Genomic DNA, 24,021 nt, shown 5'->3' with positions numbered 1-24,021 from the left:
TCCCCCGGTGGCCATGCGGTCCAGATCTGTGTCAACGGTGTTTGGCAGAGGAACTACAGGTGTCCTTATCCGCAGTGGTGCGAGACCGCGTCTGCGCACTGCATTGGACGATAGATGGCTGCTGGCTGCTGGCTGCTGGCAGAGATGTGGTAAGTGTCGAGACTTCACCGGTGAGGCATTCGCTGACCAGAAAACAATAGTTCGAGCATACTGTAGCATAGTGGCGGCTGATGCGATGAAGCTGCTTCGTTAGACAAAGGCGGTCGAAAGCGATAGCTGGGGAGTCGGTGATGTCATCTGGCACCCATTGTCATGGAGGATCTGTTATGTTCACAGGGGTTTTACGAACGAGCTACCCCCTGTTTTCCTGATGGAACAAATCATGCTCACAGAGTCAACCGATGCGTTGGCTGTACTTCTTAACAAACACATCAATATCTCCATGATCTGTCCTTCATGTAAAGCGTTCATTGAACATCTCCAAGGCCTATATAATAGCCCTCTTGCTCATGTCCACAGTTCCTTCGTTATCTACGACCACAACATCTCCATCACTACACAACAAATTCCGACCCAACAACAACTACTACTACGACAACTCCTCACCAAAACCATCAACAACATGAAGTCAACCACATACCTCATCCCCACCTTCTTCGCCTTCCTCACGATCGTACTGCCCGTTCTCGCCAATGACGCACGTGGCCCTAAGTGCACGCCCGGTGCACCAGATCGCTGCAGCAGAGAGGACGACTACACCCTTTCACATTGCACCAATGAAGGTAAGTCCCGGCTGTACGAAGGACATGTGAGACATATACTGACTTCGTACCTCTACCTCTGCAGGCTTTTGGGAATCGTACATTGTCTGCTCGTGCGGCAAGTGTAAAGATGGGGAATGCATCTATCCTCCTGAGATGAATCCGAATTATCCGGGAGAGTGTGGGGGCGGTTATTAATGTGGTGAGGATTTGTTGGGGGGAGGGCTTTGTGGGGAGGGGAAGGGGGTGGGTGGAGTGAGATGACGAATGGGGGTTTAGGAGGGCGGGGGTAGTCAAAGTTGTTGGGGCGGGAGGACATATGGTAGGTGTGTGCTTGACTGGTCTCTGGAAATGGATTTGTGGATATTCAAATGGCTGAATAGTTGGTATACTGGAGTGCGCGTTGTTTTATTCAGATTTGACATCGATATGACATGGTTCTATAAGAGAGATAGTTGTACTGGAGACTTCTGATGGATATACTAGATTTTGATGCATTGTAGCCCTTCGGTGACGTTTCGGCAAACGAGAACTGATGATGTACTTACAGCTTCGGCTCATTGGCTCGAAAAGGCAAGGTCAAGGTGAAGGATGCCGCCTCCTCCACCGCTCTTGCTAACCACCTGTAAGATCAAAGTGGCTTCAAACGCCCAAGTAAAGGTGAAGGCAGGCTATGCCAGGCTCTCCACCGCTTCTCCTCGTCTCCTGACGTCTCCGTAGCCACACCGACGCCCAAACAACATCTCTTACCTTTTCAAGCCTGCGGTAGCATATATAATCCCCTCCCTACAGCTCTCCTCATCTCCTTCCTTCTCCTCCATCACTCAACCATCCATCCCCAAACTCAGCCGTCCAAAACACCAATTCATACACCACTCCAACCAGAATCCACTCTCAACACCAAAATGAAATCCCCCCTCCACTTCGTCTTCCTTCTCCTCAGCATCCTCATGCTCACTCTCCCCATCTTCGCCTCCGACAAATGCGACAAGTGCTTCAACAACGGCGCCGAGTATTGCAACCGCGGCAACGGCGACCTCCTCGAGTGCAAGGACCACTGCTGGCAGAAGAAGTGGTCGTGCCCCAAGGGTCAGCAGTGTGTTATGAAGCCGGGTCCTACTTGCATGGCTAGCGGGGATGTGTGTAAGATGTGTCATGAGCAGTATAATGGGTGTCGTGCGGTAAGTCTTATCTGGATTTCGAGCTATTTGCTAGAAGGGGTTTACTGATGATAGTGCTTTGATAGGGTAACTGCGACAGGAACTGCTACGCCAAGTGCCACAACGATGTCTGCAATGCCTATGATGGCAGGTGCAAGGCTTGCAACCTTCAGTGCTGAGCGGATGCTTTCACTGTGGCTGACCACTGGACTTGAGAGATGTCTGCAGGAGTTCTCTGGTAAAGAATGTTTTGGCTTAGACATGGTTAGCATGGGATACACGGAGGTTTACACTTGACTGTCAGGGATCTAGCATCAACATGGAAAGGGTATAGGTTACGGACGTCTATACTGGGTATCTGGACATATGTCTGGCCCACAATACATGACATACATATCATTCATCTCATGATCGATGCCGGTAATATTTTCTAGGGCGAGACCATTCTTCCACCAGCGCTGTAAAGAACCCAACTCACAACAACACAAGTCTCTCATCAACCATCAAATCGATTCATCAACATCCACATCCAACCTCCTCACTCCCCACACGTCACACCTTCCGCCTAACCAACCCCCTAAAGAAATCAAAGCTATTCCCATCACTCTGCACCTGCACCACTCTCCCCGTCCCCCGTCCATCCACCTCCCTCATCTCCTCTGCAAGCAACAACCCCCAATCACGCGTAATCCCCTTTATCCTCGCCTTCATCCCCGTCTCCACCCCATCCACACTCTCCAGTGTAACCAATTGGTCCGTATGAAGCCAGTTGGCGTAGTAGAATTCTTCCATCTCGCGCGTGAACCCGGATTGTGTGAATGTGGAGTAGAGGGTTTCAAAATGCGCAAGTATACTCGCCAGCAACTTCTCCTCCGTAAAGTCCTTCAACGGCGGGTTCAGAGACTTGGCGAGGAGGTTGAGACTCGTAGTCGGCGCCGCATTACTCAGATTGAGTCCAATGCCTGTGACGACATCATACGTACTCCCCGAATAACTGCTATTCACCAGAATGCCTCCGATTTTGACAACGGGGTTATTCGAAGAACCAGGTAACTGCGCGTAGATATCATTTGGCCATTTTAGCTTCACGGGTATTTTTTCGTAGCCCGGCGCGTAGTTCTGTATGCCCTGGACGATAGCCAGTGCAGCAAGATACTGCACAAACACCACGGGCGCACTCTGACTCAGCGTGAAGGAATGGTGCAGCACGGTACTAAACATCAGCGCCCCCGGCGGCGCGATCCAGACGTTGTTTCCGCGGCCGCGACCCGCGATTTGCGTGGTTGCTGTTATGGTGAAGCCGTTGGGGAGGCTGCGTAATAAAGACGGGTTCTTCTCGAGGAGCGTGTTAGTGGATGTTACGACTTCGCCGTAGATGAGGTGTTTGCCGAAGGAAGCGTTCGGGTTGCGGAGCTTGGTGTGGTAGTGGTGGAGGTTTGCGTAGAAGGATTCGTGGTGGAATTTCGTCTCTTCAGCTGATGGCAAAGCCTTCTCGTGAGGCATTATGACCTTCACGATCTTCTCGTAGGATACGATTTGGTCGGGGGAGGTGGCGGAGGTGTACGCGACACATTCCTGTATCTCCTCCTCTGGTGTTTTGGGTTTCTTCTTGTTATCGTCCTCCTTTTCTCGAGTTTGTTCTTCAACACTCTCTTTGCTACTGTTAGTAACAGAAGCAAGAGTAGGCAGCTTCTCCGACACAGCGCTAACAGCCCTCTTCAACTCCTTGACGCTCCATGCACTACCCTCCTTCTCGATGCGAAACACATCGTTCTCGCCCTTAATATACTCATCGCCATCAACTACAGTGATGATTTCACTCCACGTAGCGACGAGGTCAGCGACGTCTGATAGGTTATGAGCGGTGAGATGCAGACGGGAAAGGGACGGTACCGCTTGTTCCTGCTCATTGACCTGCAGCCCAAGTTTGCGGAGGATTAAGCGCATGAAGTCAAGTCGAGTGGCATCTGTGGCTGCGATGTCGCTGATAACGGAAGCATACGAAGGTAAGCTGGGGATCTTGCTCAAGTTTTGGGGCGCGAATCTACGGTATGTTAGTAAGAACGTGTTACATGGAACGACGCAAACGTACTCAGGATGCGGCCCAGTAACAACCGCATGCCCCTCACCAACCTTCCGATACACAACCGCGGCCTTCCCCTCCCCACTCTCAACATGCAAGTCCTCCGTATAACTCGCCAAGATCTGCACTCCCCTACTCTCCAGCTTCTTTGCATCAACGAAAACACCCCCACCATTATAATAGCTCTTGAACACATCGCCTACCCCCTCATCAACACCCTCAAAAGCACCTTTCTCAATCTTAATTTCCGCCGCCCTCGCCCCAGCTTCACTCGCATACTTGAACCCCTCAAACGCCAATCCCCTACACGTCCCAGGAAAGAAACCCAGTTCCCTCTCTCCTTCAACAGCCATTTTGGGGTCGTTTACTTCGAATTCACATCTACTGCTACCGTAGTATCCTCCGGCGCAGAAACCGAGATAAGAACCACCGGCGTTTACATACCGACTAATCCGGCGGTTGCCTTCGCCGTTGAGTGTGCGACAGTAGCCTAGATCGGCGCCGCCGGGAAAGACGAGTAGAGCGCATGTGCTGAACCAGGGTTCTTTGATGAGGGTGTCGCCTGTTACGGGGATGACGGCGTAAGATGGGGATAGGAGGCGCCGTAGAGTGTAGAGGCAGTGGCGGACGGACTCTGTGGTGCTGCCGTTTCCTGGGCGGGGTTAGTAATCTTGGTGGGGTGTGAGAAGGTTGGAGATGGCGTACCGGAGTATACCAGCACATTCATCTTTTTGCTCGCCATGATGTTTGCGATATTGATATGCGATGTGGGATTCGTATGCTGACTGAAGGTGACGTTTAGTAGCAGTGCGGACCGAGATTGGCCGACCGTGCTCAAATCAACTCTCTCAATGACAAGACCCTGCGCAAGTTTCCGCAACTCGATATCTTCACACCACGTGTCTCAAATCCTCTATCCAACTCTTTGAAGTATGTCAAACGAAGACAAATCCCGCGCAGCAGCAGCGCAATTGTTGATTGACGATGAACCCGATGACTGGTGCGTACAGAATTTCCAGCTTTTCGGTTTGCGTAGATGCGGAGATCCGGGGAAGCGAGGAGCAGAAGTTGAAAAGCGAATAGAAGCTCGGTAGACTAACGAGAACAACCAGGGACAAGCGTATCTACAGCACAGGCTGCGCAGACGAGAACACAAAATTGACGGATTGTTACTACGAAAAGAAAGACTGGCGGGCGTGTAAGCAGGAGGTAAGTTTTGTCAACCAGCGTTGTTGCTTCTGGCGTCTGGACTTGCAGAAGCCGAGGAATCACCAAAAGAAGTAAGGTCATGTTCAGACAACAAATCTAACGTTATGTGTAGATGGAAATCTTCCGACAATGCTGGCAGCGACATGGGAATGATAAAAGGACGGATTCAAAAGACGCGTCACAATAGCTGAACCAGCAGTCAAACTCCGCCAGTGCATGTGTAAACGTATCTGTATCATCACCAACATGTAAATTAGGGTCAAACTTCAACAATGCGAGACTCATGTGTTTCCTTCCCTCGTTATACTAGAACTACTTGTAGCAATGAAAGAGATCCTCGTCAGGCTATTGCGCCGTTTCCGTCATGGCTCAAATAGCATGATTCTCCACGAGTCGCTGGTGCCCGTGTACTGCGATTTTGTCTCAAGCCCGACCGGCTTCCGTTTGATTCTAGTGTGCCGAACAGCATTATTATACTCATCCCTTACGATCGAAGAGACACCACGTGTGTGCTGGAAGAGGTCCTGTCTCACTTTCTCTCATAAATCGGCGGCACAACATCCGGATGGAACGGACTCTTCGCCGCATCCGCCTTCTGCTTGTCAAAGTTCCACACACCATTCGTCTGCCCATCGTTGATACCCTCACCGATCTTCTTGGCCAGCTGCTCAAACAACGGGTACTTTGGTGCTCTTGAGAAGAACTTGCGCTCCCATTCCTTCCCAGCGTCCTTCTCCTGTTGTCGCATCTCGCGCTGGCGGGTCTCGATGATGGTCTTCTCCGCGCTTGTCAGGTCCATGTTGCCACTGTTAATCGCATCTGACACTTTCTTCCACGCGCGCCGTGTCTCGAAGTCGTCTTGTTGCTCGATGGCGGCGACGGTGAGGGGCGTTGTCTTTGTGGACTTGTGGTCGAATGTGTCGACGACGGCCTTGGTCTTGGCATCCTTGATCTGGAACGAGTCGGTCCATTGGCCATCGACCTTGTAGATGGCTTCCTTCTCCTTGCCCTCGGGGTATAGCACGGCGGTGAACGAGTTCTTCTTTCCGGAGACCCAGCCCTTGCCGCTGTAGTCGATGCGCGCGGTGTAGCCGGTGGAGGATTGGATGTAGGTGCTGCTGTTGAGCTCGACGTAAGGGGAACCTGTGATGAGGCCTTCGATGTGGAGGGCGGGGAGGGTGATGAGGTAGCTTTCGTTGTAGTTGTCGAGGTGGAGCATGGCATGTCCGATTTGCTGTGAAATGTCAGCGGTGTACATCAAAGGTACTAAGGGTAATTACCTTGACATTGATGGTGGTCTTGAAGGACGCCTTCTGCGCGTTGTAGCCCTCTAGCCGGACGCCGTGTTGGTCGTTCCAGATGGAGTAAGCCGTGACGGGTGGATGATGACTGCGCGCATTGCATTAGCTCTTCCGTACTATACGCATGGCATGCTTACGACAGGCTTAGCCATCGCAAACGCGTGTGTGCGCGTACCTGACTTGCTCGCTGACGAGCTGTGTTGTGCCTGCCTGGTCCTCCCACTTGCCCAGGAAGAGCTCGCCCAGGAAGGGGTTCAGAGGCTTTTTCTCGCTACCCAGCTTTTCCGACCGACTGGCGTACTGCTGCTTCAGTGTGCTCAGGAACCACTTCAGCACCAGCATGGCCCGCTTGGCAGGGTCCTTCTCGGCGGCCGGTGCGACGAAGACGGAGGGGTGTTCGGTCCAGTATGAGCTGTTGTGGGTTAGGGTTGTCTTCTAGGCGGTGGTAATGACTGAGACGTACGAGAACTCGGTGAGGGACTTTGTGGAGAGAATGAAGGCAGGCGCCGTCATCGTGGACAGGTCGCCATTGAAGGACGCGATGGACTATCGTGTATCAGTCAAATGCCATGTTCGAGTCGAACCACCATAATTCCTGAAGGTACGAGCCTAATCGCTATGCGCGAATATCTCTAGACACGTGAGGATGCTGGGATAATTACATACCTTGAGGAAGCTCGTCCATGAGCCTCTGGCCTGGGGTGGCACTGCCGATCCTTCTTTCTCAGCCATGATTGCGATGCACGTGTGCTAGGGATGATCTGAAGAGGTGAGAGAAGTGACAAGAAAGCGTCGACAGGTGTAGACGCGCGTGTAGGGATGTGTGAAAGGCGGGGGTTGTCGAAGACTAGGGACCTTCGCAGTGGGGACCAGAGGGCTGTTATGGAGACGCTGCGGACGGAGCATGTTTAGATTGGGCAATGACGTCGGAGCTAAGCCACACACCCGCCCAAACACAAAGAGGTCATGACGAACAACATTATCGCCACGGGGCAGTGAACCATGCTATTCCATTTATTGGTGCTATGATACTATTGTGATATCTCGTGTACATTTCGTCTAATCATGCTTATTACATCTACGCGTTCCCCGTTCCAATAACGCGCTTAGGTCTTGACATCGGGCTCGGTGCGGCCAACGTACTCCTGGAGCTTGAGGAGATCCGTCGCGAGCTTGACGTTGTCCTTGAGGTAGTCCTGCGCGTCCATGTCGTATGTCGACTCGTCGCTGGTGTGCTTCTCGATGTAGAGACGAATGGTGGCGCCGCTGCTGCCTGTGCCGGACAGACGAACGACGATGCGGCTACCGTCGTCGAACTTGACGAAGATACCCTGGTTCTTGCTGACGCTACCATCGAGGTCGGTGTAGGAGAAGTCGTCGGCCTCAAGCACCTTGCGACCAGCGACGGTGGAGCCGATGAACTCGTCCTTCTTGGTGGTGATAAGCTCCTTCATGTGAGCGGTGACCTTGTTAGCGCCCTCGGTCTCGCAGCCCTCGTAGTCGTAGCGGGTGAAGAATGTGCGGCCGTAGGTCGTCCAGAAGTCCTTTTGGATCGACGCAATGCTGGGTGTGGTACCAGTCTGCTGTCCGACACCAGCCAAGATGTTCAACCAGGCAACGACAGCCCACAGACCATCCTTCTCACGGATGTGGTTGCTGCCGGTTCCAAAACTCTCCTCACCGCAGATGTTCATCTTGTCAGAGTCGAAGAGACCGCAGAAGAACTTCCAGCCGGTGGGCACCTCGTAGCACTCGACACCCTTCTTCTTAGCGACAAGGTCAATGGCGCCAGAGGTTGGCATACTACGGGCAAGACCGTAGATGCCCTGCTTCTTGAAGTATGGGATGAGCTCGGCGTGGTGTGCGATGATGGCTAAGCTGTCACCGGGCGAGACGAAAGAGTTTGCGCCGTAGATCATGTTTCGGTCACCGTCGCCGTCGCTGGCAGCACCGAATTGGATTCCGTTCTTGTCAACGGCGTCGACCAGCGACTTGGCGTAGACAAGGTTGGGGTCGGGGTGGTGGCCACCAAAGTCGGGCTTGGGGACGCAGTTTTGTGTGCTGTTGGGGATGCCGAGCTCCTTCTCGAAGATGTCGACACCGTAGGAACCAGTTACACCGCTCAGGCCATCGAAGAGGACCTTGAAGTCGGAGTGCTCCTTCAGGAACGACTTGATGAGGTCAAAGTCGAAGATGTCCTTGAGCATCTTGAGGTAGTCCTCAGTGGAGTGGACGATCTCAACCTCGAGGTTTCCGTACTTTTGTGTACCGATGGTGCTGAGGTCGATGTCGGGGATGTCGGCGATCTTGTACGAGCTGAGGGTCTTGGAGGTTTCGTAGATCTTGTTGGTGACGCTCTCGGGGGCCGGGGCACCGTTTGCAAGGTTGTACTTCATACCGAAGTCCTCATCGGGGCCTGGTTGTGTTAGGTAGGAGGAGTGTATGCGTAGTGGAGGACTTACCACCGGGGTTGTGGCTGGCAGTTAGGAGGATACCACCCGTCGCCTTGCGTATCCGGATAATGTGACTGGCAGCGGGTGTGCTCATGATGCCATTCTGGCCGATGAGGAGCTTCTTGACGCCATAGGCAGCGCTCATCTTAGCAATGGTCTGGGTGACCTCTGGGTTCCAGTAACGGCCATCACCACCAACGACGAGGAATGCGCCCTCGACACCTTCGGGAATAGACTGAAGGATGCTGGCAACGAAGGACTCTGAGTAGTGCTCCTGTTGGAAGACCTTGACCTTCTTGCGGAGACCAGAACTGTAGCAATTAATGTCAGCTATCATCCATCGACACCATAGCTTCACCAGACCTCCCAGCTGTTGCAGGGATGTTGAACTTACGTTCCGGGCTTCTGGTCCTGGAAAGGCTTCAATTCAACGGTTCGGACGCTCATATTGACTGTGTGTGTTCTTCGAGCTCTGTGAGAGAAAGATGAGGCAATTGGAGAGTCGGGCGATGTGGCAGCTGGCAACTTTTGAGCTGGTGAGGGCCCAGCTTCCCCCACCACGCGGGATGACGCCGGCGCTAGCTCAGCAGCGGAAAGACCAACGCCACGCTGGCTATCATCGACGACTTTTTCTCGTCAACGTCCCAACACTCGCTGCGCCCATGCACTAGCCCTGCATCTGAGGCCGAGACACTGCACAACACTCCTGACTGACCACTCCCCGCCTCGCTTCGCCCCAGACCCTTTGCGGGGGTACCCTGGCCGTGTGCATACCATCGTTCCTTCCGTCTCGACTAGAACACACCTTCCCTTCCAACACCCTCAACCACCTGGTCAAAATGGGCATCCAGGGCCTTGCTAGGCGTCTCGAACCCTATGCGACGCGGCTTTCCTCCGAGCAGCTAGACGGCTACTCTGCCGTGATAGACGGCCCTGCGCTCGCCTACTACGCTCACAAATTGGCCCTCGCTTCCGCCGCTAGCGCCACCCGAATCCCGTCTTATGCAGACATCGTCGCTGAAGCACTCCGCTGGCTGACCTCGTTGGAGAACAGCAACATCAAGGTGTGAGTAAACCACAGTTGCTTTTCAGCGCCCGGACACGGAACCACCACGGCAAGCCAATAAGGTGCGCACATATGTTCTTCACTTCACCGCCATTGCTGCAGGGGTCGAGAAAACTTCACTTATCGCGGAGTCGAGATGGGAAAGTTGCTTGATTGCACTTGACCGTGACCGTTCTATGCACGTTATGCGAGTGCTGATGTGAGCTTATGCCGTCCATTGCTGATCGCACGTTCTCAGGTCTGCCATCTACTTCGATGGAGCCTTGCCTACGTCAAAGCGAGCCGAGAGGATATCCAGGACCGAGGCGAACAACAGACGAGTGCAGCAATTCCGCAATAACTATGCTACCGTTTCCTGCCCTGTACCCACATACCTAGGCTCCATCTCATACGCGTTCCTTGCGCCCGCACTGCAAGAAGCGCTAGTAGATTCAGATTCACCCTTTGCTTCAAAGACCCATACGGTACCGGGAGAAGCAGACGACTGGTGCGCGTCGCATGCCAAAGAACATTTGCGATCCATCATCTTCACGAGCGACACCGACCTTATTCTGTACAACTATTCGGTGGACACGCTGATCGTATTTCTCCACGATGCAAACATCTCTACTGGTCTCAAGGCGTACTCTCCAGCCGAGATCCGAAAGCAGTTACAAGTGACGAGCCTAGTGACATTCGCATACACTCTTATCGAGAACCCACAAGATAGTGCGAAGCTGCTAGCGCACCAAGCTCAAGATGTAGACCAGATGTCTGCCCGGTACATCGACTTTGCCAGCCGCTACATCACGAAGGCTCCAACGCCTGTTTACCTCCATGATCCAGACTTGGTAGATCCGCCTCGGATCGACGTCCGCCTATCTGAATATGTGCACCAAACTTTGGACAAGGCCGAATTTCCACAGGTATATATGCCTTTACTTACAGAAGAGCCATCCCAGGCATCAGCATGGAATATAGGGTTCTACATCCGTAAACTGGCTTATACGCTACTTCCGACAATGGAGTATACGGTGGTACAAGAGTACAGAAGAAAAGCGCAAGGAGTATCAGTCCAGGAAGTTCCCATATACACTCGGCATTTTGACCAGAGCCGAGTCGATAACCTGGAGTCGCAGATGCGCAGCCTGAGATCATGGGGTGACGAGAAGTCCGTCAGCTCAGAGCTCCTATGGTCGCTCTTTGGTCTCAGTCTAGTGCTTACCGAACTCAACACGCCGCCTCCCATACCCTTGGTCCAGCGCGTGCTGAATTGCGACTTCGATAACAGCTGGGCTTTTGTACACCTTACGGCTAGGTTGCATGCCGGTCTCTACTCTCTTCGCATGTTACTCCAAATGATCAAAGTCGCGGAGGCAATGTTCGCACCTGACCCCATAATAGACTCCCTGGACCAACAAGATATCGATAACGCCAGGCTGCGCAAGACCATGTCCAAGATCGCCAATCACATGTCCGACTTTCCCTCGATACCGGAGGTCATGGGTGTACCGGGGCAGGCAAAGCGCATTCTGGCTGAACACGACAAGTTGAAGGAATTGATTGAAGAGATATATAGATCTGCTGGTGTGGAAGTACCAAGCGAGCAGGTGTCGAATAAGAAGAAGAAGAGGCAGATGAGGGAAGGCGAGAGGAAGAAGAAGAAGACTGAGCAGAGGATGCAGGCTAAGCCACAAGTTGGTAACGCCTATTCGCTTTTGGGGGAGGGGTGATGGAAGCCGCGTAAAGATGGAACGCAATAGAAACCGCCCGAAGAATGACCATATGTTTCCAGCAGTCGCTCACTTGCGATCGTTGGACCACATCGGCTTGTCGTGGATATGCAATCAAAAAACGCACTCGCCACAGACACCAGAAACTCCTCAAATCCTCGCTGACGTTGTTTCATCGTAGATAGCCTTCAACGATCTTGAGTTCCTACCCAGAAGCCTATAGTTCGCCAACCTGCTCCGACGAAGACATCGGAACGAACCGGATATACTGTGAGCACGATCTTTCCATGTCCAGCAACCTGGTTGTAATCAACCCACTCATCGGATCTGGCACATAAGCTTGCCTTTCCAAGACAATCAACGCAACAATGTTTCCACACATAATGGGGGGCGAGGGCCCGAGCCCTCCACCAATGACATTGCTCTAGATACTCGTCGCAGCGCACACAAAGACCGTATTCCGACGTTTTCTTGATCATGTCGCGGAATGCGGTTCTGTTCTTTTCGCCCACGAGGTAGTTTCTGTTGAAATTGCGAACAAATTCTTTGACGAAGGAGAGTGGGAAGACGTCCATCGTTCCTCGATGGGCATCGGAGGGAATATGTAGCAATTTAGGCATTTTGAAGCGAACCTCGATGTCCGGAATCTGTATAGTCTTGGTTAGGCTTGAGGCTGAGACTCTGGCATCTTCTTGCTTCCCATCGCCATTCTTTTCCTTGTCATTGATGTTATTCCTATCAACGAGTTGTAGATCCCTGATAACGGAGTGGTTCTGTATTTCTTTCCACATTGCATCGTCTTCGGAGCTTGTGTCTGTTTGGCTCTCGGTTTCTTTGGTGATACTGGAGGATACCGTGGTATTGCTGTTGGTCGCTGGAGCGTTACTGGGATGTTTCTTAGTATCCTTCCTTGCGATCTCCTTTGCTTCTTCCTGCTCTTCCATACCCTCTGTCTTGAAGAAATCTTCTTCATCGTCCATCGGCTCTGGGCTCACGTCCTTCCTCTTCTTCGCCGGTTGCGCAAGTTTAGGTCCCGGTCTCTTTCTGTTTGCGGTTGATGGTGGAGTTCCTTGCGATGCTGGGGTCTGAGCTGGTTGAGGCTGTGCACGTTTTACCGCTATGGGTCTTCGCTCTTTCTGGGTCTTAGTTATCGTCTTCAAATTGGGATTCAACTTACTTTTGACTTCCTGCACTTTAGGTTTACCACCTCCGCCACTCTTGCGGACGCCACCACCGCCGCTGTCATGATCATCATCACCATCATCGTCGCCATGTTTGCCTTTTCCCGGCACCACCACGTCGTCGACCTTTGGAGCCCTCGCAAGCCCATCAAGTAGTCGTGTCGCGATGGCGTTGAGAGTTTCTCTAGGAGAACCAGTCTTGAGACCGTGGGTGATGACGTCGAGCAGTTCGTTGTCGCTGATGCTAGCGAGAAGAGTGTCTCGTTCGGCGGCGAAGACGGGATTGCCAGAGAGGGCTAAGAGCGCATCGTGGTAGCCTTTGGCGGTTGACATGGTGGTGGGATCAGCGGAACCGGGGTTTTGGGTAGCTGTGTAGAAGAAGGGAGGATGTAGTGATGAATAGATGAGAGGGTGAAGAAGGGAACACAGATGGGAGACGGTATATAAAGATAGGGTGGAGATATGCGTGAGGATAGCAGGTGAGAGACTCGACGATGAGGGTACCTTTACTTGCTCATAGGTTCTGGAATGAGGCTTTCCGCATAATCACGTTACTCACGGTAATAGGAAGAGAAGAGATGCTGTTGAGATGTTCATTCACTTTCCCCCGGTCCTCGATGTATGATGAACTTGTTGATCATGACTTTTATCTACACAGCCATCGATCAGAATGTACCCCAGAAGACTACAATGCCCCCTCTGTGTTCAGATCACGATGTGAAAGTCTATGTATACATCGTGGTTGGTTTTGTAACGCAAGATCCCAGTGAATGGACTTTCTCTAATCAATCTAATCGTACTCATATTCCAGCGACATCCACCGCAAGAGCTCAAGGACGCACCCAAAAGTCCAAACAGTTCATCCATGTATCACGACGATATTTTTGAGGTAAGGGGAAAAAGACAAGCGTGATCCCTCGCTTCTTTTGCTCTAGCCGAGCGCACAAGCGCTTCGTCCTAATGCAGCGATCGCAGGCCTCGTCGATGTGTCCTGTCCGTTCACCGGGCTGCTTCGCTCTCATGATGACGGTATCGTTGACACAGCATCCGGTGGCGACACCCTTCTCTCGTAGTCTAAGCAGCTTGCCCCACTCTGATACATGGAGATCGGTAGAGAGGTAATCTGCATCAAACTTTGAGACGAACTTGGTAGTCAATTTGGTGTCCTCATAAACATTGTAGTACGGATACTGGAGGATATCAATCTGCGGAACGATCTTGTTGTCGATCATCTGCTCCGTCTCACAGTGTCGAAGGCTCACGTTTCGAGCGGAGCCACCAGCCTGCGTGGCGACTACAGGCGGCGTATTGAGTCTGGAACGTTTGCTGATAACAGCGCCGGGAGACGGTGGAGGCGCTCGCTTGCTTGTTACCGGCATGGCTGGTCCGCTTGATGCTGGATGATCGTTCATCACCATGATCTCGTTCAGAGCTTGTTCATGGTTAGATGAATGCTAAAAAACCCGTTTCGGGCTACTCACATTGCTGCTGAATCTTGTTTCCTTACACTTGCTCCATGTTAAGGCTAGCTGTCGCTTGAGACACACTGGTATCGTCACCGTTGTTTGAGGCCGGGTCCCTAGCGATGACATCCAAGATAAGCGAGATGATATTCTCCAAGCCTCCGCGTGCAAATTCTCTTCCTACTGCTTTCTTGAGTAGTTCCGAAAGGTCGTCGTCGGTGAGGCCTTGGAGGAGGTTCTGACGGGCGGTGGCGAGCTGCTCGTTTCCGGAAAGCGTGAGCAAGGCCTTGAGGTAGGCGTCGATGGTCGACATGGCGAGCAACGCTAAGGAAGGCAATGTAGGGTGGAAGGTGGAGAGAAGAAAGAGCGGTGTTGTTGTTGACTGCGCGGCGCGGCGCAACGGAGCTAGCGGTGGAATTGCGCAGATGAGGAAAGTGCAAACGGGCGAAGTGACGCACATGCATCGAAGAAAGATGAACAATTAAAACAGGTAGAAAGATTCAAAACACGGTGACAACATAAAACTCAATCTTACACCTATCTACCCTAGCCCTTCCTACTCTCTCTTACCCCATCCTTATCCCGTTTCATTATCCCCGCTACCCTACCATCCTAGGTAACAGTCAAAGTGTAAGTAACACTATCACACTTGCCATTGATAATCTGCCTATCCCCGCTCGCCAACTGCAGCAATCCCCTCCACGTGCCGCCATGCTGCATGTTAAAGCACGCCTGGTTGATGTTGTGCGTACTCATGAATTCCAGACCGCGTGACACAGCGTCTTTCATGGTTTTGACTTCGGCGGTTGTGTCACAGTTTTTGCCGGTGGTGGCGGCGTGGTATTGGTAGTTTACTCTGCACGGGTGATACGTCAGCGGCTGAGATAGGATGAGGATGGAGAGGCGAGATAGGAGACGTACCCATCAACAGTGCCGGAGATGACACCACAAGTGTTGGCATCGCTTTGTGCCTTCATGAGGTTGGAGACGTAGGTCGCGATTGCGTTCACGTTGAGCGCGACCACGGCGCCTGCACCCAGAATGGCGACCTGCTCTTCGATGGAGAGACGTTTGGCGAGGTCGTTGCTGGAGTGAACTGTTAGTATGGGATGGGGAATGCTTTGGAAAAGGCTTCTTTAGCATACCTCGACTGTGCCTCCTCTTCTGAGATTGGCAGCGCGGCCACCTCTCGCTCGGGAAGAGAAATGGCCATGGCATTGTAGCCGAGGCAGAGAGCGGTAGCGGCGATGGTTGAGAAACGCATGGTGGGTAGTAGGAGGAGGTGTTGGAGTTTGTTGTAAGAGTTGAGAGTAGAGTAGAGTAGTGATGCTTGTGTATTGAGGATGGTGTGATAGATCTGGGTGTCTTGTCCGGTATATATATATTCGCATATGGTGAGTCGTTTCGATCATTGACATGGTGATAGTCGAGCACAAATTGTCTCGATGCACGCCTGATGACAACGAGGTTGGAGAGAAACGCCTTGCGACGTGACCCTAGTATACTAGATAGAGGCATGATGCATGTCTCCGCGAGCAAGTGAACCGATGCTATCTTGTTTTCATCCCGTGTATACCGCCGCACAGCGCTGTATGTGTAAGGCGCCCTCCTTGGATCTGCGTCTATACAAGGTCGATCATGGTGTTGCACTTCGCCGTCTCCAAGGCGTTCCCTCCTCAGTCCGTGCGGCGGGCCGAATCACGACGTTGGACCCCATCTTGCCTTGTCGTTTCAGCGATCTTAGCCCCCGCAAAGCTAAGCTTCTCAAAAATAGCCCTTTCCGGTAGACTATCTACGTCAGTAATGCTCAGGCGTTCCATGTTTAGTCGGTGCGCATAGCCGCACGAGGCTGTGTATCTAAGGCGTTCCGGATCGGTCCGTAAAAGAACCATACGTTTGCGCCGACCGACCCTCCGGATCTTGAAACCAAGACCGATCAAGATCGGCATAAGCTTTGTAGATGCGCGCTTATTTTGACTGCGACACTTGATTACTTTCTTGCATCGTACATCAGGCATCCTGCGATCATCTATCTCGGTCCTTTCACACAGCGCTGCGACATGGATTGACGTCGCCGTCTATTGAACTTCCTCTCTTCTTTTGTGATCAAGGCGGGCAGTATGTTTGGGGGCCTCACGAAGCTCAGGCCCACGAGGCAGAAACGCTTGTCGAGAGCTTGAATGTGTCCGAAGGGAGGAGGTAATGCGCAGGCCCGATGTAGGTTGTGTTCATTTGAAGATGTATATAAGTAATCGACGCGTCAAGATGAAGGTTATCATCCCATCACAACAGTTCCTCTCAAGCTACCATACACAGCCAAGATACCCATCTCGCTATATCTCACTTCTTCACAATGCGTTTTCAACTCGCCCACATCTTCTGCTTGCTCGGAGCTGCTGAGTCTCTCGCTATCGGTGCCCCCGAGAAAGAGTAAGTCATCGTTTCTCCCTTTGACATACATCGGTTGTTGCAATCCACTGACATGAAAGCTCTAGCTACGCCCTACTCGACTCCAGGGACGTCTCCGCCCCACTCGACCGCCGCACCGACATTGAAGTCGCCGCCGGTTTCGTCAGCAACGGCGGAACCGCCACCCTAGCCATCGTCTCCATTGCCAACTACCTCGCCGTCTACATCAAAGGCCAATCCGATGTCAACAGCTGCTCCGTGATCTCTGGCAACGTCGACGGCGCTGTGTGGCAGTACTACGCGACTACCTCGGGCCCGAAGTGCGACACAACTTCGGAGACGAAGACGATTAGGAATGCGGTTGAGCGCGAACTCAAGTGGATGCAGGCAAATGGGTATGATGCTGCTTGCTTTAAGATGGACCATGGGGGTACTTGGGAGGGACATCTCAAGATTGCATTGAATGGGAAGCCGATTGCGAGTGACACGCAGTGCAATGCTGCGAAGTTTGTTAATTTGTAGATCTGTGGCATAGTTGGGATGGGGGACAGAATGGGTGACATGCGGTCTTGTACGAGCAATCTCGTTCTAGGCGCATGACGCAGTGTCAGCAGGCTTCATTATATAGTGTCATGGTTACATTTATCTCGCATGCTTCTTCGTCTATCTACCACCTTCTCTTACAAGTCTTCATCATCATCAAACTCAAACACTCGCATAAGGCCATCGTCTCCATGTTCGGCCCCCCGCTCCTCGATCTCTTCTGGTCCTCCCGCCGCGAATCCCTCCTCTCCTTCCTGTTTACCAATTTCTTCACGCATATCCACAGGCCCCCTACCCTCGAAGTTCAGCGTGCCATCCATCTCATGCGTCGCTAGCACATAACCCCCTTCCTCATCCACTCCTCCAGTGAGCACCTGTCCATCTCGTTCCCTTCTTCTCCTCTCTCTCCTTCTCTGCTCAGCCTGTCTTCTCCTTCGGTCCCTGTCTTCCTTCCCTTGGATCCACCTCCTCATCGGCCGAGGAAGCTCATTCGGCATGACTCCTGTCTTCTCCATGCCCCAGGCGGTGAAAGATAGGGCCGCGCGGTTGGTGGAGGAAAGAGTTGCTGCGCCGATACTCCACGATGCGCGGCCTAAGCCCGAGGATGCGATGGCGCTGGTGAAGGAGAGGGTCGCAGTGGAGACCTCGGACAGCGCGGCGCTGGTGTCGTGGAGGGCGGCAGGCCAGGTGCCGGGAAAGGGTGTGGCGGTCGGAAGGGAAGTGGTTTGGGGCGATGGGAGGTCTTCCCAGCTTGATGAAGAGGACGACGAAGCGGATGCTGACTGGAAGGGGGTTTCGTCTTCGTCGGCACCGATACGCGACTCAGTGGCGGTGCTGGTGCGGATGTTGGCCGGACGAGCTCGTGGCTCTGGTTCCGCTTGCGCCTCTTCAAAATCGCGCTGTTGTGAAGCGCTTAGTGCTGATAGCATGGGCGCATCTTCAAACCCGTCGTGAGCGCTGTAGTATTGTGATGTATGTAAGGAGGCCTCGCGTTGTTGGCGGCCTCTCGGAGCGCTATCGCCCTTTCCGGAAGGGTCGTTGCTGCCTACAGCTTTGCGTGGGCGCCCGATCTTGTCGACCATCTTGGATGTTGAGGTATACAATGAGTGCTGTGACTACTCTAAGTGGTGTAATATTATTATAAGATTGCTGACTACAGTTGCGCGATAATGTACCAACGGAACGCGAAGATGGTGTGCGGAGTGTACAGAGGAGGTGGGTGACTGCACTTCGTATCGTGGTGGACGAGGTGGTGGTTGCCGTATGTGGTGAATGCGAGAACTTCAACGCGCGATTCAATCGGAATAGGGAAGTGCGAACGCCTGCGCCAACGTCACTGCCTTACCGTGATGGCGACCCTGCGAGAAGATGGAGGAAGAGAGCTGGCGTGCGAACGAGCAGAATGCGCATCGCCAAAACGACTTCACAATTTTTCGTTCTGATCGCAGAACCATGGATACGGGACTAAAAAGTTGGTACATGCTTTGAATATACGGGGATGTGGTAGGTCAGTATACTGAGGCTGCGCCGATAGCACGAGGTATTGCGCTGACCTTTCCGTAGGTGTATTTTGTAGATGGGGAAGCAGCGCGACGGGTTTGCTACGTCGGTTGCGGGTTTGAACACCAAACGTGGTAACGTCGCAGTGAATGTCACAACACGTGACTGCGCGCATCGTCACCTCTATGACCCACCCGGCGATACAAAGAGGGGTACTTCCGCAATGAAGTGCTTGGATGCGCGATTTAGAGAGATTGCGACACATTCATTGCTTCCGGCGTCGCTTGCGCCGACATCGCGCTTCACATTGTGCTTGCGACCCATAACCACATAGTGAATACTTGCGTCTAGGCAATCACAACACCAGTTCAAGATAAGACCGCGACGCCCCGCTTCTTACAAAGCAACGCGACAGCTCAGACCATCAGTCTTTATATACCACCCGCTACCTGCACTCTGCGCGTTATCACAGCCGCTCGCATTCCAAAGCACACTACCAACCACCATTCTTCGTCAACATCCATCTACTTCACACTCTTTCAAGTCCACTCATACGATGTCTTCCACCCCTTCCAGCAACCAGCAGGCCGCGCTCAAGATGCGTCCCGTCACCGGTAAGTACATCCGCGTCCGCGCCACTTACCGGATACCTCAATTACTGACATCGCATAGGAGCCTACTTGCTGAAGCAGAGGCCCGTCGACCTTTTCCACGGAATCAAGGACATCATCAAGAACCACGGCGTCACGCTGCCGCCCAGCTGCTCCCAAGAGCTCAAGCAGTTCTTGGACGAGAAGCTTGAGCCCTACTCGCTCCCCCACGATCCGAAGCGTCCCAACCTCCAAGCGGACCTCGACAACAGTGCTCGCCTTCGCGACAGGAGAGTTCAGCTCAAGGACCAGGGCGCAACTTCGAAAGCACCCGCGAAGACGCTTCATCGATCGAATCTCGACACCTTCTCGCGGTTCGGCAAGCCTCGCAACATCAACGAGTCTTTCATGGACGTCCCTTGGAGCGCTCCAGTCTCGGCATCCACGTTGCAACCGCCGATGCCCGTCAGCGTGAACTCGCTGCTGCAGGGCTGGCCTCTGAAAGAGAAGTCGGTCTCAGCTGTGAAGGCGCCGACCAAGGTCAAGAAAGAGCAGTCTGCACAGGCCGAGATCCAGAACTCCGTTAAGTTCGCGAAACAGCCTGCCGTCAAGGTCGAGATCGATCGACCCATTGAGACTAAGATTGGATCGGCCAACACCATGAAGCCGACCTCACTGATTCAGGAGCGCGCCGACGACTATCTCGATGTCGGTGAAGAAGAGACCATTGACCGTGCACCCCTCGCTATCGCAAAGGACGACTTCGTCAAGGTAGAAGAGAGCGTTGGCAGCGACGCCCGGCGCCATCGCACCGTCGACTCCAAGTCTCTGCCTGCGCCCGCCATCAAGTCCGAAAAGGCCACGGCCACAAGCGCCAAGTGCACCCTCAACGCTTTCGAAGAGATGGACCCCGAAGCCGTCTCCTTCACTTCTGACAACCTCGACGCTATCAAGAAGACACGCCCTGCTAGCAAGCAAGAACCATCCCCTGCGCCCGCGATCAAGGTCGAAGACAACCCCTCCGGCTTCCATAGCTCCATCGGCTCGTCTAACTCTTCGGGCTTCCAGTCTTCAGTTGCAGGTGTCAAAAACGAGTTCCAGGAAACGCCTGACACCACATACCTTGGTGAGTCGCAGCAGACTCTGGGCAGGTCGCAGAGCCCTTTCAGTCAGACCCAAGGTTTTTCGAACTCTTTCCCCAGCAGCCGCTTCGGCAGTCAGTTCTTCCTGAGCCCTCCCGGTTCAGCGACCTCACAGACGTCCGGACGCGTCGAGATCAACCCGCGTCGCTCTGCTCGACTGTCCCAGGCTAAGACGACCGCTGCCGGATCGTCCACCCCGTCAGCTTCCGCGCCCTCTGCCCCTCCAGCTCCATCTCCTACCCCATCTTCCGCCTCCTCTGTTGGTGTTAAGCGCCGTCGCTCCGCCAGCCTCACAGACGAAGTAGAGCAGGTTGAGCGCCAGGGTCGCAACAAGAAGTTCGTGACCAAGGAGGTGGTCGCAAAACAACGCGAAGCTCGCCACAATGAGGACGCAAAGGATCAAAAGCGCAGTAGCGCCCAGCGTCGTACCTCGGTGCTTCGTCGTCGCCAGATCTAGAGAGCGCAATCGTCCTGGCTATCTCCACCAGTCGCCGGGCGGATCTCCCGTCAAAACACCAGACCAATAACCCGCATTCATCGAAGTCCAAGAGGCTTCCATCGCGAGCCGCATCTCCGCCATATTAGGATGACCTTCCTTTCGAGCAAAAGCCAAAAGAGCTTTCCCCGTCTACCCCCATGCCCAAAGCTCGCGTCCATCCAAGCTATCCCGACATACATTCCGGCCGATCATGACAAAGAACATCGACGGCCGTCATTCAAGGTGGTCAAAAGTCCAGAGAGACTTCACCACCTAGTCGGCCAGGTGCAAGCTCGAAGAGCTCACCTCATCAACCACCCCGTCGCCGCGCCCAGAGAGACGCGCCCACCGGGATAATACCTGCTTCATTGGCTCAGCTGAATCCATCCAGAGAGACTTGACAGCTAACGACCGAGATGAGTGGAAGGCCCAGAGAGGCTTGCACCGCCGGTCGGGATGAGCGCAAGGCCAAAGGTCTTGACTCATCGGCCAATTCCCACTAAGACCCTTGGTGGATATCAGCTGGAGATATTTGGAACACAAAAGTGCTTCCATCACCCAGCTGCGATGAGGTCAAGGCCACAAAACTGGCTTGGCTCATCTGCAACCCCCAACCGACCCTCATCGTCGAGCGATCTTGAGTCGACTGGAAGTTCACAGGGCTCTCGATAATCGCTGTCGCACTGAGTGCAAGTCAAGAAGGCTTGCCCTACAGTTCTTTCATCTCTTTTCTGAATCTGGCGCGATGTTTGGATGTTCTGTTCTTCGCGATGGCTGGCCAGCTGTATACTCTTGTCTCCTCCTTTTCTTTATTATTCCCTGTGTTACTGCGTTCGGTACAAACTTGTCTCGTTGGTAATGTCATATGTATATTCAAAAGTGATAGTATAATAAAAGTTGATGAAGACAGTTAACATGCGTCGATGCAAATGTGACGTGGTGACTTCGGCTCTCCGCCCGCGTATCCTCACCTCCGCATGCAGGTCAGATTAAAGTTTAGCGCACCAATACGCGGTCAGCATCGCGACCGACTGCATGCACAACGGCTTTCCTCATTTATGGTGTTAGGCCCTGGTTGAAGTCGCACAGCATTGTTCCGTCTTACATTGCTTAAAGCGCATACCCCGCCGCTTTTATCTCAGCACAATGCAACTCCACTCCCGCCTCCTCACGGCCTTCGTTGCCCTCTTCAGCCTTGCTTCTTCCTTCACAATGTCCTCATCAACGCCCAACTCTACTGATGCATCCCCAGTAACGCGCATAGCGACATTTCGCTTCCTCCCCAATGTGACCGCGGAGCAAAAGGGCGATCGCGCATCTGCCTTTCTCGCGCTGTACGCCGAACATCCAGAACTGCTGGTCGAAGGGCCGAAGGGAGGGAGGCCACTGAATACGCCCCTGAACTTGACAAATGTGAAGCGGGAGAGTGTGTGGGACTTGGGTTTCGTTGTAGTCTTCAAGGTATGGAATGGATGGTGACGCGACCGTATCGCGAGTACTGACAATGAGTAGGATGAAGCCGCGAGACAGGTGTTTGATAAAGACCCGACGCACGATAAGCTAAAGGTATGTGACGTCTCCGGCGTTGTGGAAGTGCTGAAGCTGACATCGAGGCAGAACGAGACGGACCCGCTGCTCGAGCAGGTGTTTGTGTATGACTTTGTCGCGCAGCCGAATTTGGGGTGGTGATAATAGCGTTCATATTGGGTCGCAATTCGCCGCATGGATACCGTCAAATCTTAACGACTGGATAGTCTCTCTTGTCATGTGTGCTCCTGGCGGTGCTCCGTTTGCTCTGACGTATCTCCGTTTCTGCCGCTAGCGTATGGCGTCTGCTTAGATGTCGAAAAGCCAACTTCTCCTCCACTCGCTTTCCATTCCCAATCCACAACTGCACTGACGATGGCGAAATCTTACCTCGAGCCATTGCGTCACCTCACCAAGAATGGCTTCGACGATGCGCGCTTGCTACTTCTTCAAGGCCTCAGTCGCGAGCAGCGCAGTGCCTTGATTCAGGAAGGTATGGAGCGCTTCACTACCGACGAAGCATTCGTGCAATTGTGTCTCCGTATGCTCGATTCGCTGCAACAACCAGAAGAGCGGGCGACATCTGAGCTGCCCATTGAAAGGAACGGTAAGAGATAAAGCAGTGAGTGAGAAGTAGACACTGAATTACTGTATCACAGACTCCCGGCAGCCTGGCAACATACAAGCCACGCCCGCGCCTGCACCCGCCGCGCATATTCCCCCAACCTCTGGCATAGCACTACCGAGGCGCCAAACCAAGCGGAAAGCGACGGAAAACGTAGACCCATCCGACGACCGTGTTCAGAAAGCGCCCACGCTCGACGCGACATGTGACGGTGTCAGCAGCCTCTCCAATGGAGACGAAGACGACGATGAAGACTGGGAGGGTATGACTGCAAAACTTGATAACGCTCTACGGGATGACGCTCCCGCGGTCGCCAACGCCAACATCAATGTCATCGACATACGCTCCACAGCCTTCGACATACCCGTACGCAAGATAGGTGCATGGGTTGTGAACGCTGTCGGGCTTGAAGAATGGCAGCCGCTCAGCGATGTTGAGTCGGGTAAGAGTATCTTAGCAAGGTTCTTGACAGACTTCGCTTTCAACCAAGCCAAGCACGCGACATTAGAGCGGTGGCTGGGTTTGTAGCACATTATTTCACCGAAGGTAAATGCGCCAACATCGCCATGTGGCAGAAAGACTGTGCTCAAATGACCTTTGAGAAGGCTTTTGGAAACAAGCATAGGGCTTGCGACACCTGCATACGCACAAAGCGCCTATGTGCACGGGTCGTAGCTGATGGCTTCGGTACAAAGCTCTGCGTCTACCCGCTACCCGATGCATGCCTCGAGGACAAGTCGCTGCATTCTATTGCTGAATGGGTCATTGGAGGATAACGACGAAGGGGTCAGGCGGCGGGAAAGAAATTGTAGGTATGC

At 53.2% G+C, this 24,021-nt stretch overlaps 13 protein-coding genes across 13 annotated transcripts; 6 read left to right on the top strand and 7 right to left on the bottom strand.

Annotated features, from left to right (window-relative positions):
• Window positions 1–1,666: 1,666 nt before the first annotated feature.
• J4E86_002627 (uncharacterized protein) lies at window positions 1,667–1,868 on the top strand (the record flags this gene model as incomplete). The annotated part of the gene is given in 2 exon segments (XM_051443185.1): window positions 1,667–1,839; window positions 1,859–1,868. 2 exon segments carry the CDS (start codon window positions 1,667–1,669, stop codon window positions 1,866–1,868), a joined length of 183 nt encoding a protein of 60 aa, XP_051304680.1.
• Window positions 1,869–2,473: 605 nt separating this feature from the next.
• Window positions 2,474–4,746, bottom strand: J4E86_002626 (uncharacterized protein; the record flags this gene model as incomplete). The annotated part of the gene is made up of 3 exons (XM_051443184.1): window positions 2,474–3,965; window positions 4,014–4,656; window positions 4,710–4,746. 3 exons carry the CDS (start codon window positions 4,744–4,746, stop codon window positions 2,474–2,476), a joined length of 2,172 nt encoding a protein of 723 aa, XP_051304679.1.
• Window positions 4,747–5,742: 996 nt separating this feature from the next.
• On the bottom strand, window positions 5,743–7,246 carry J4E86_002625 (uncharacterized protein; the record flags this gene model as incomplete). Its single annotated transcript, XM_051443183.1, has 5 exons — window positions 5,743–6,447; window positions 6,494–6,602; window positions 6,690–6,926; window positions 6,978–7,060; window positions 7,181–7,246. 5 exons carry the CDS (start codon window positions 7,244–7,246, stop codon window positions 5,743–5,745), a joined length of 1,200 nt encoding a protein of 399 aa, XP_051304678.1.
• Window positions 7,247–7,620: 374 nt separating this feature from the next.
• On the bottom strand, window positions 7,621–9,414 carry J4E86_002624 (uncharacterized protein; the record flags this gene model as incomplete). The annotated part of the gene is made up of 3 exons (XM_051443182.1): window positions 7,621–8,930; window positions 8,977–9,278; window positions 9,362–9,414. 3 exons carry the CDS (start codon window positions 9,412–9,414, stop codon window positions 7,621–7,623), a joined length of 1,665 nt encoding a protein of 554 aa, XP_051304677.1.
• A 392-nt stretch (window positions 9,415–9,806) lies between these two features.
• J4E86_002623 (uncharacterized protein) lies at window positions 9,807–11,745 on the top strand (the record flags this gene model as incomplete). Its single annotated transcript, XM_051443181.1, has 2 exons — window positions 9,807–10,033; window positions 10,272–11,745. The coding sequence occupies 2 exons, from the start codon at window positions 9,807–9,809 to the stop codon at window positions 11,743–11,745; spliced, it is 1,701 nt and encodes a 566-aa protein (XP_051304676.1).
• A 188-nt stretch (window positions 11,746–11,933) lies between these two features.
• Window positions 11,934–13,259, bottom strand: J4E86_002622 (uncharacterized protein; the record flags this gene model as incomplete). The annotated part of the gene is made up of 2 exons (XM_051443180.1): window positions 11,934–12,877; window positions 12,923–13,259. The coding sequence occupies 2 exons, from the start codon at window positions 13,257–13,259 to the stop codon at window positions 11,934–11,936; spliced, it is 1,281 nt and encodes a 426-aa protein (XP_051304675.1).
• Window positions 13,260–13,756: 497 nt separating this feature from the next.
• On the bottom strand, window positions 13,757–14,702 carry J4E86_002621 (uncharacterized protein; the record flags this gene model as incomplete). The annotated part of the gene is made up of 2 exons (XM_051443179.1): window positions 13,757–14,358; window positions 14,474–14,702. The coding sequence occupies 2 exons, from the start codon at window positions 14,700–14,702 to the stop codon at window positions 13,757–13,759; spliced, it is 831 nt and encodes a 276-aa protein (XP_051304674.1).
• Window positions 14,703–15,001: 299 nt separating this feature from the next.
• On the bottom strand, window positions 15,002–15,653 carry J4E86_002620 (uncharacterized protein; the record flags this gene model as incomplete). The annotated part of the gene is made up of 3 exons (XM_051443178.1): window positions 15,002–15,245; window positions 15,311–15,475; window positions 15,535–15,653. The coding sequence occupies 3 exons, from the start codon at window positions 15,651–15,653 to the stop codon at window positions 15,002–15,004; spliced, it is 528 nt and encodes a 175-aa protein (XP_051304673.1).
• Window positions 15,654–16,742: 1,089 nt separating this feature from the next.
• Window positions 16,743–17,320, top strand: J4E86_002619 (uncharacterized protein; the record flags this gene model as incomplete). The annotated part of the gene is made up of 2 exons (XM_051443177.1): window positions 16,743–16,819; window positions 16,885–17,320. The coding sequence occupies 2 exons, from the start codon at window positions 16,743–16,745 to the stop codon at window positions 17,318–17,320; spliced, it is 513 nt and encodes a 170-aa protein (XP_051304672.1).
• Window positions 17,321–17,478: 158 nt separating this feature from the next.
• On the bottom strand, window positions 17,479–18,423 carry J4E86_002618 (uncharacterized protein; the record flags this gene model as incomplete). Its single annotated transcript, XM_051443176.1, has 1 exon — window positions 17,479–18,423. The coding sequence occupies one exon, from the start codon at window positions 18,421–18,423 to the stop codon at window positions 17,479–17,481; it is 945 nt and encodes a 314-aa protein (XP_051304671.1).
• A 974-nt stretch (window positions 18,424–19,397) lies between these two features.
• Window positions 19,398–21,030, top strand: J4E86_002617 (uncharacterized protein; the record flags this gene model as incomplete). The annotated part of the gene is made up of 2 exons (XM_051443175.1): window positions 19,398–19,455; window positions 19,514–21,030. The coding sequence occupies 2 exons, from the start codon at window positions 19,398–19,400 to the stop codon at window positions 21,028–21,030; spliced, it is 1,575 nt and encodes a 524-aa protein (XP_051304670.1).
• Window positions 21,031–22,263: 1,233 nt separating this feature from the next.
• On the top strand, window positions 22,264–22,740 carry J4E86_002616 (uncharacterized protein; the record flags this gene model as incomplete). The annotated part of the gene is made up of 3 exons (XM_051443174.1): window positions 22,264–22,512; window positions 22,564–22,617; window positions 22,669–22,740. 3 exons carry the CDS (start codon window positions 22,264–22,266, stop codon window positions 22,738–22,740), a joined length of 375 nt encoding a protein of 124 aa, XP_051304669.1.
• Window positions 22,741–22,953: 213 nt separating this feature from the next.
• Window positions 22,954–23,731, top strand: J4E86_002615 (uncharacterized protein; the record flags this gene model as incomplete). Its single annotated transcript, XM_051443173.1, has 2 exons — window positions 22,954–23,185; window positions 23,238–23,731. The coding sequence occupies 2 exons, from the start codon at window positions 22,954–22,956 to the stop codon at window positions 23,729–23,731; spliced, it is 726 nt and encodes a 241-aa protein (XP_051304668.1).
• Between the last annotated feature and the right edge of the window lie 290 nt (window positions 23,732–24,021).

Source organism: Alternaria arbusti, assembly GCF_024043155.1.
Source record: "Alternaria arbusti strain BMP 1465 chromosome Unknown scaffold_3, whole genome shotgun sequence".
NCBI classification, from domain to species: domain Eukaryota; kingdom Fungi; phylum Ascomycota; class Dothideomycetes; order Pleosporales; family Pleosporaceae; genus Alternaria; species Alternaria arbusti.
The sequence above is the reverse complement of the archived record's forward strand: the minus strand, read 5'-3'. Positions and strand labels throughout refer to the sequence as shown.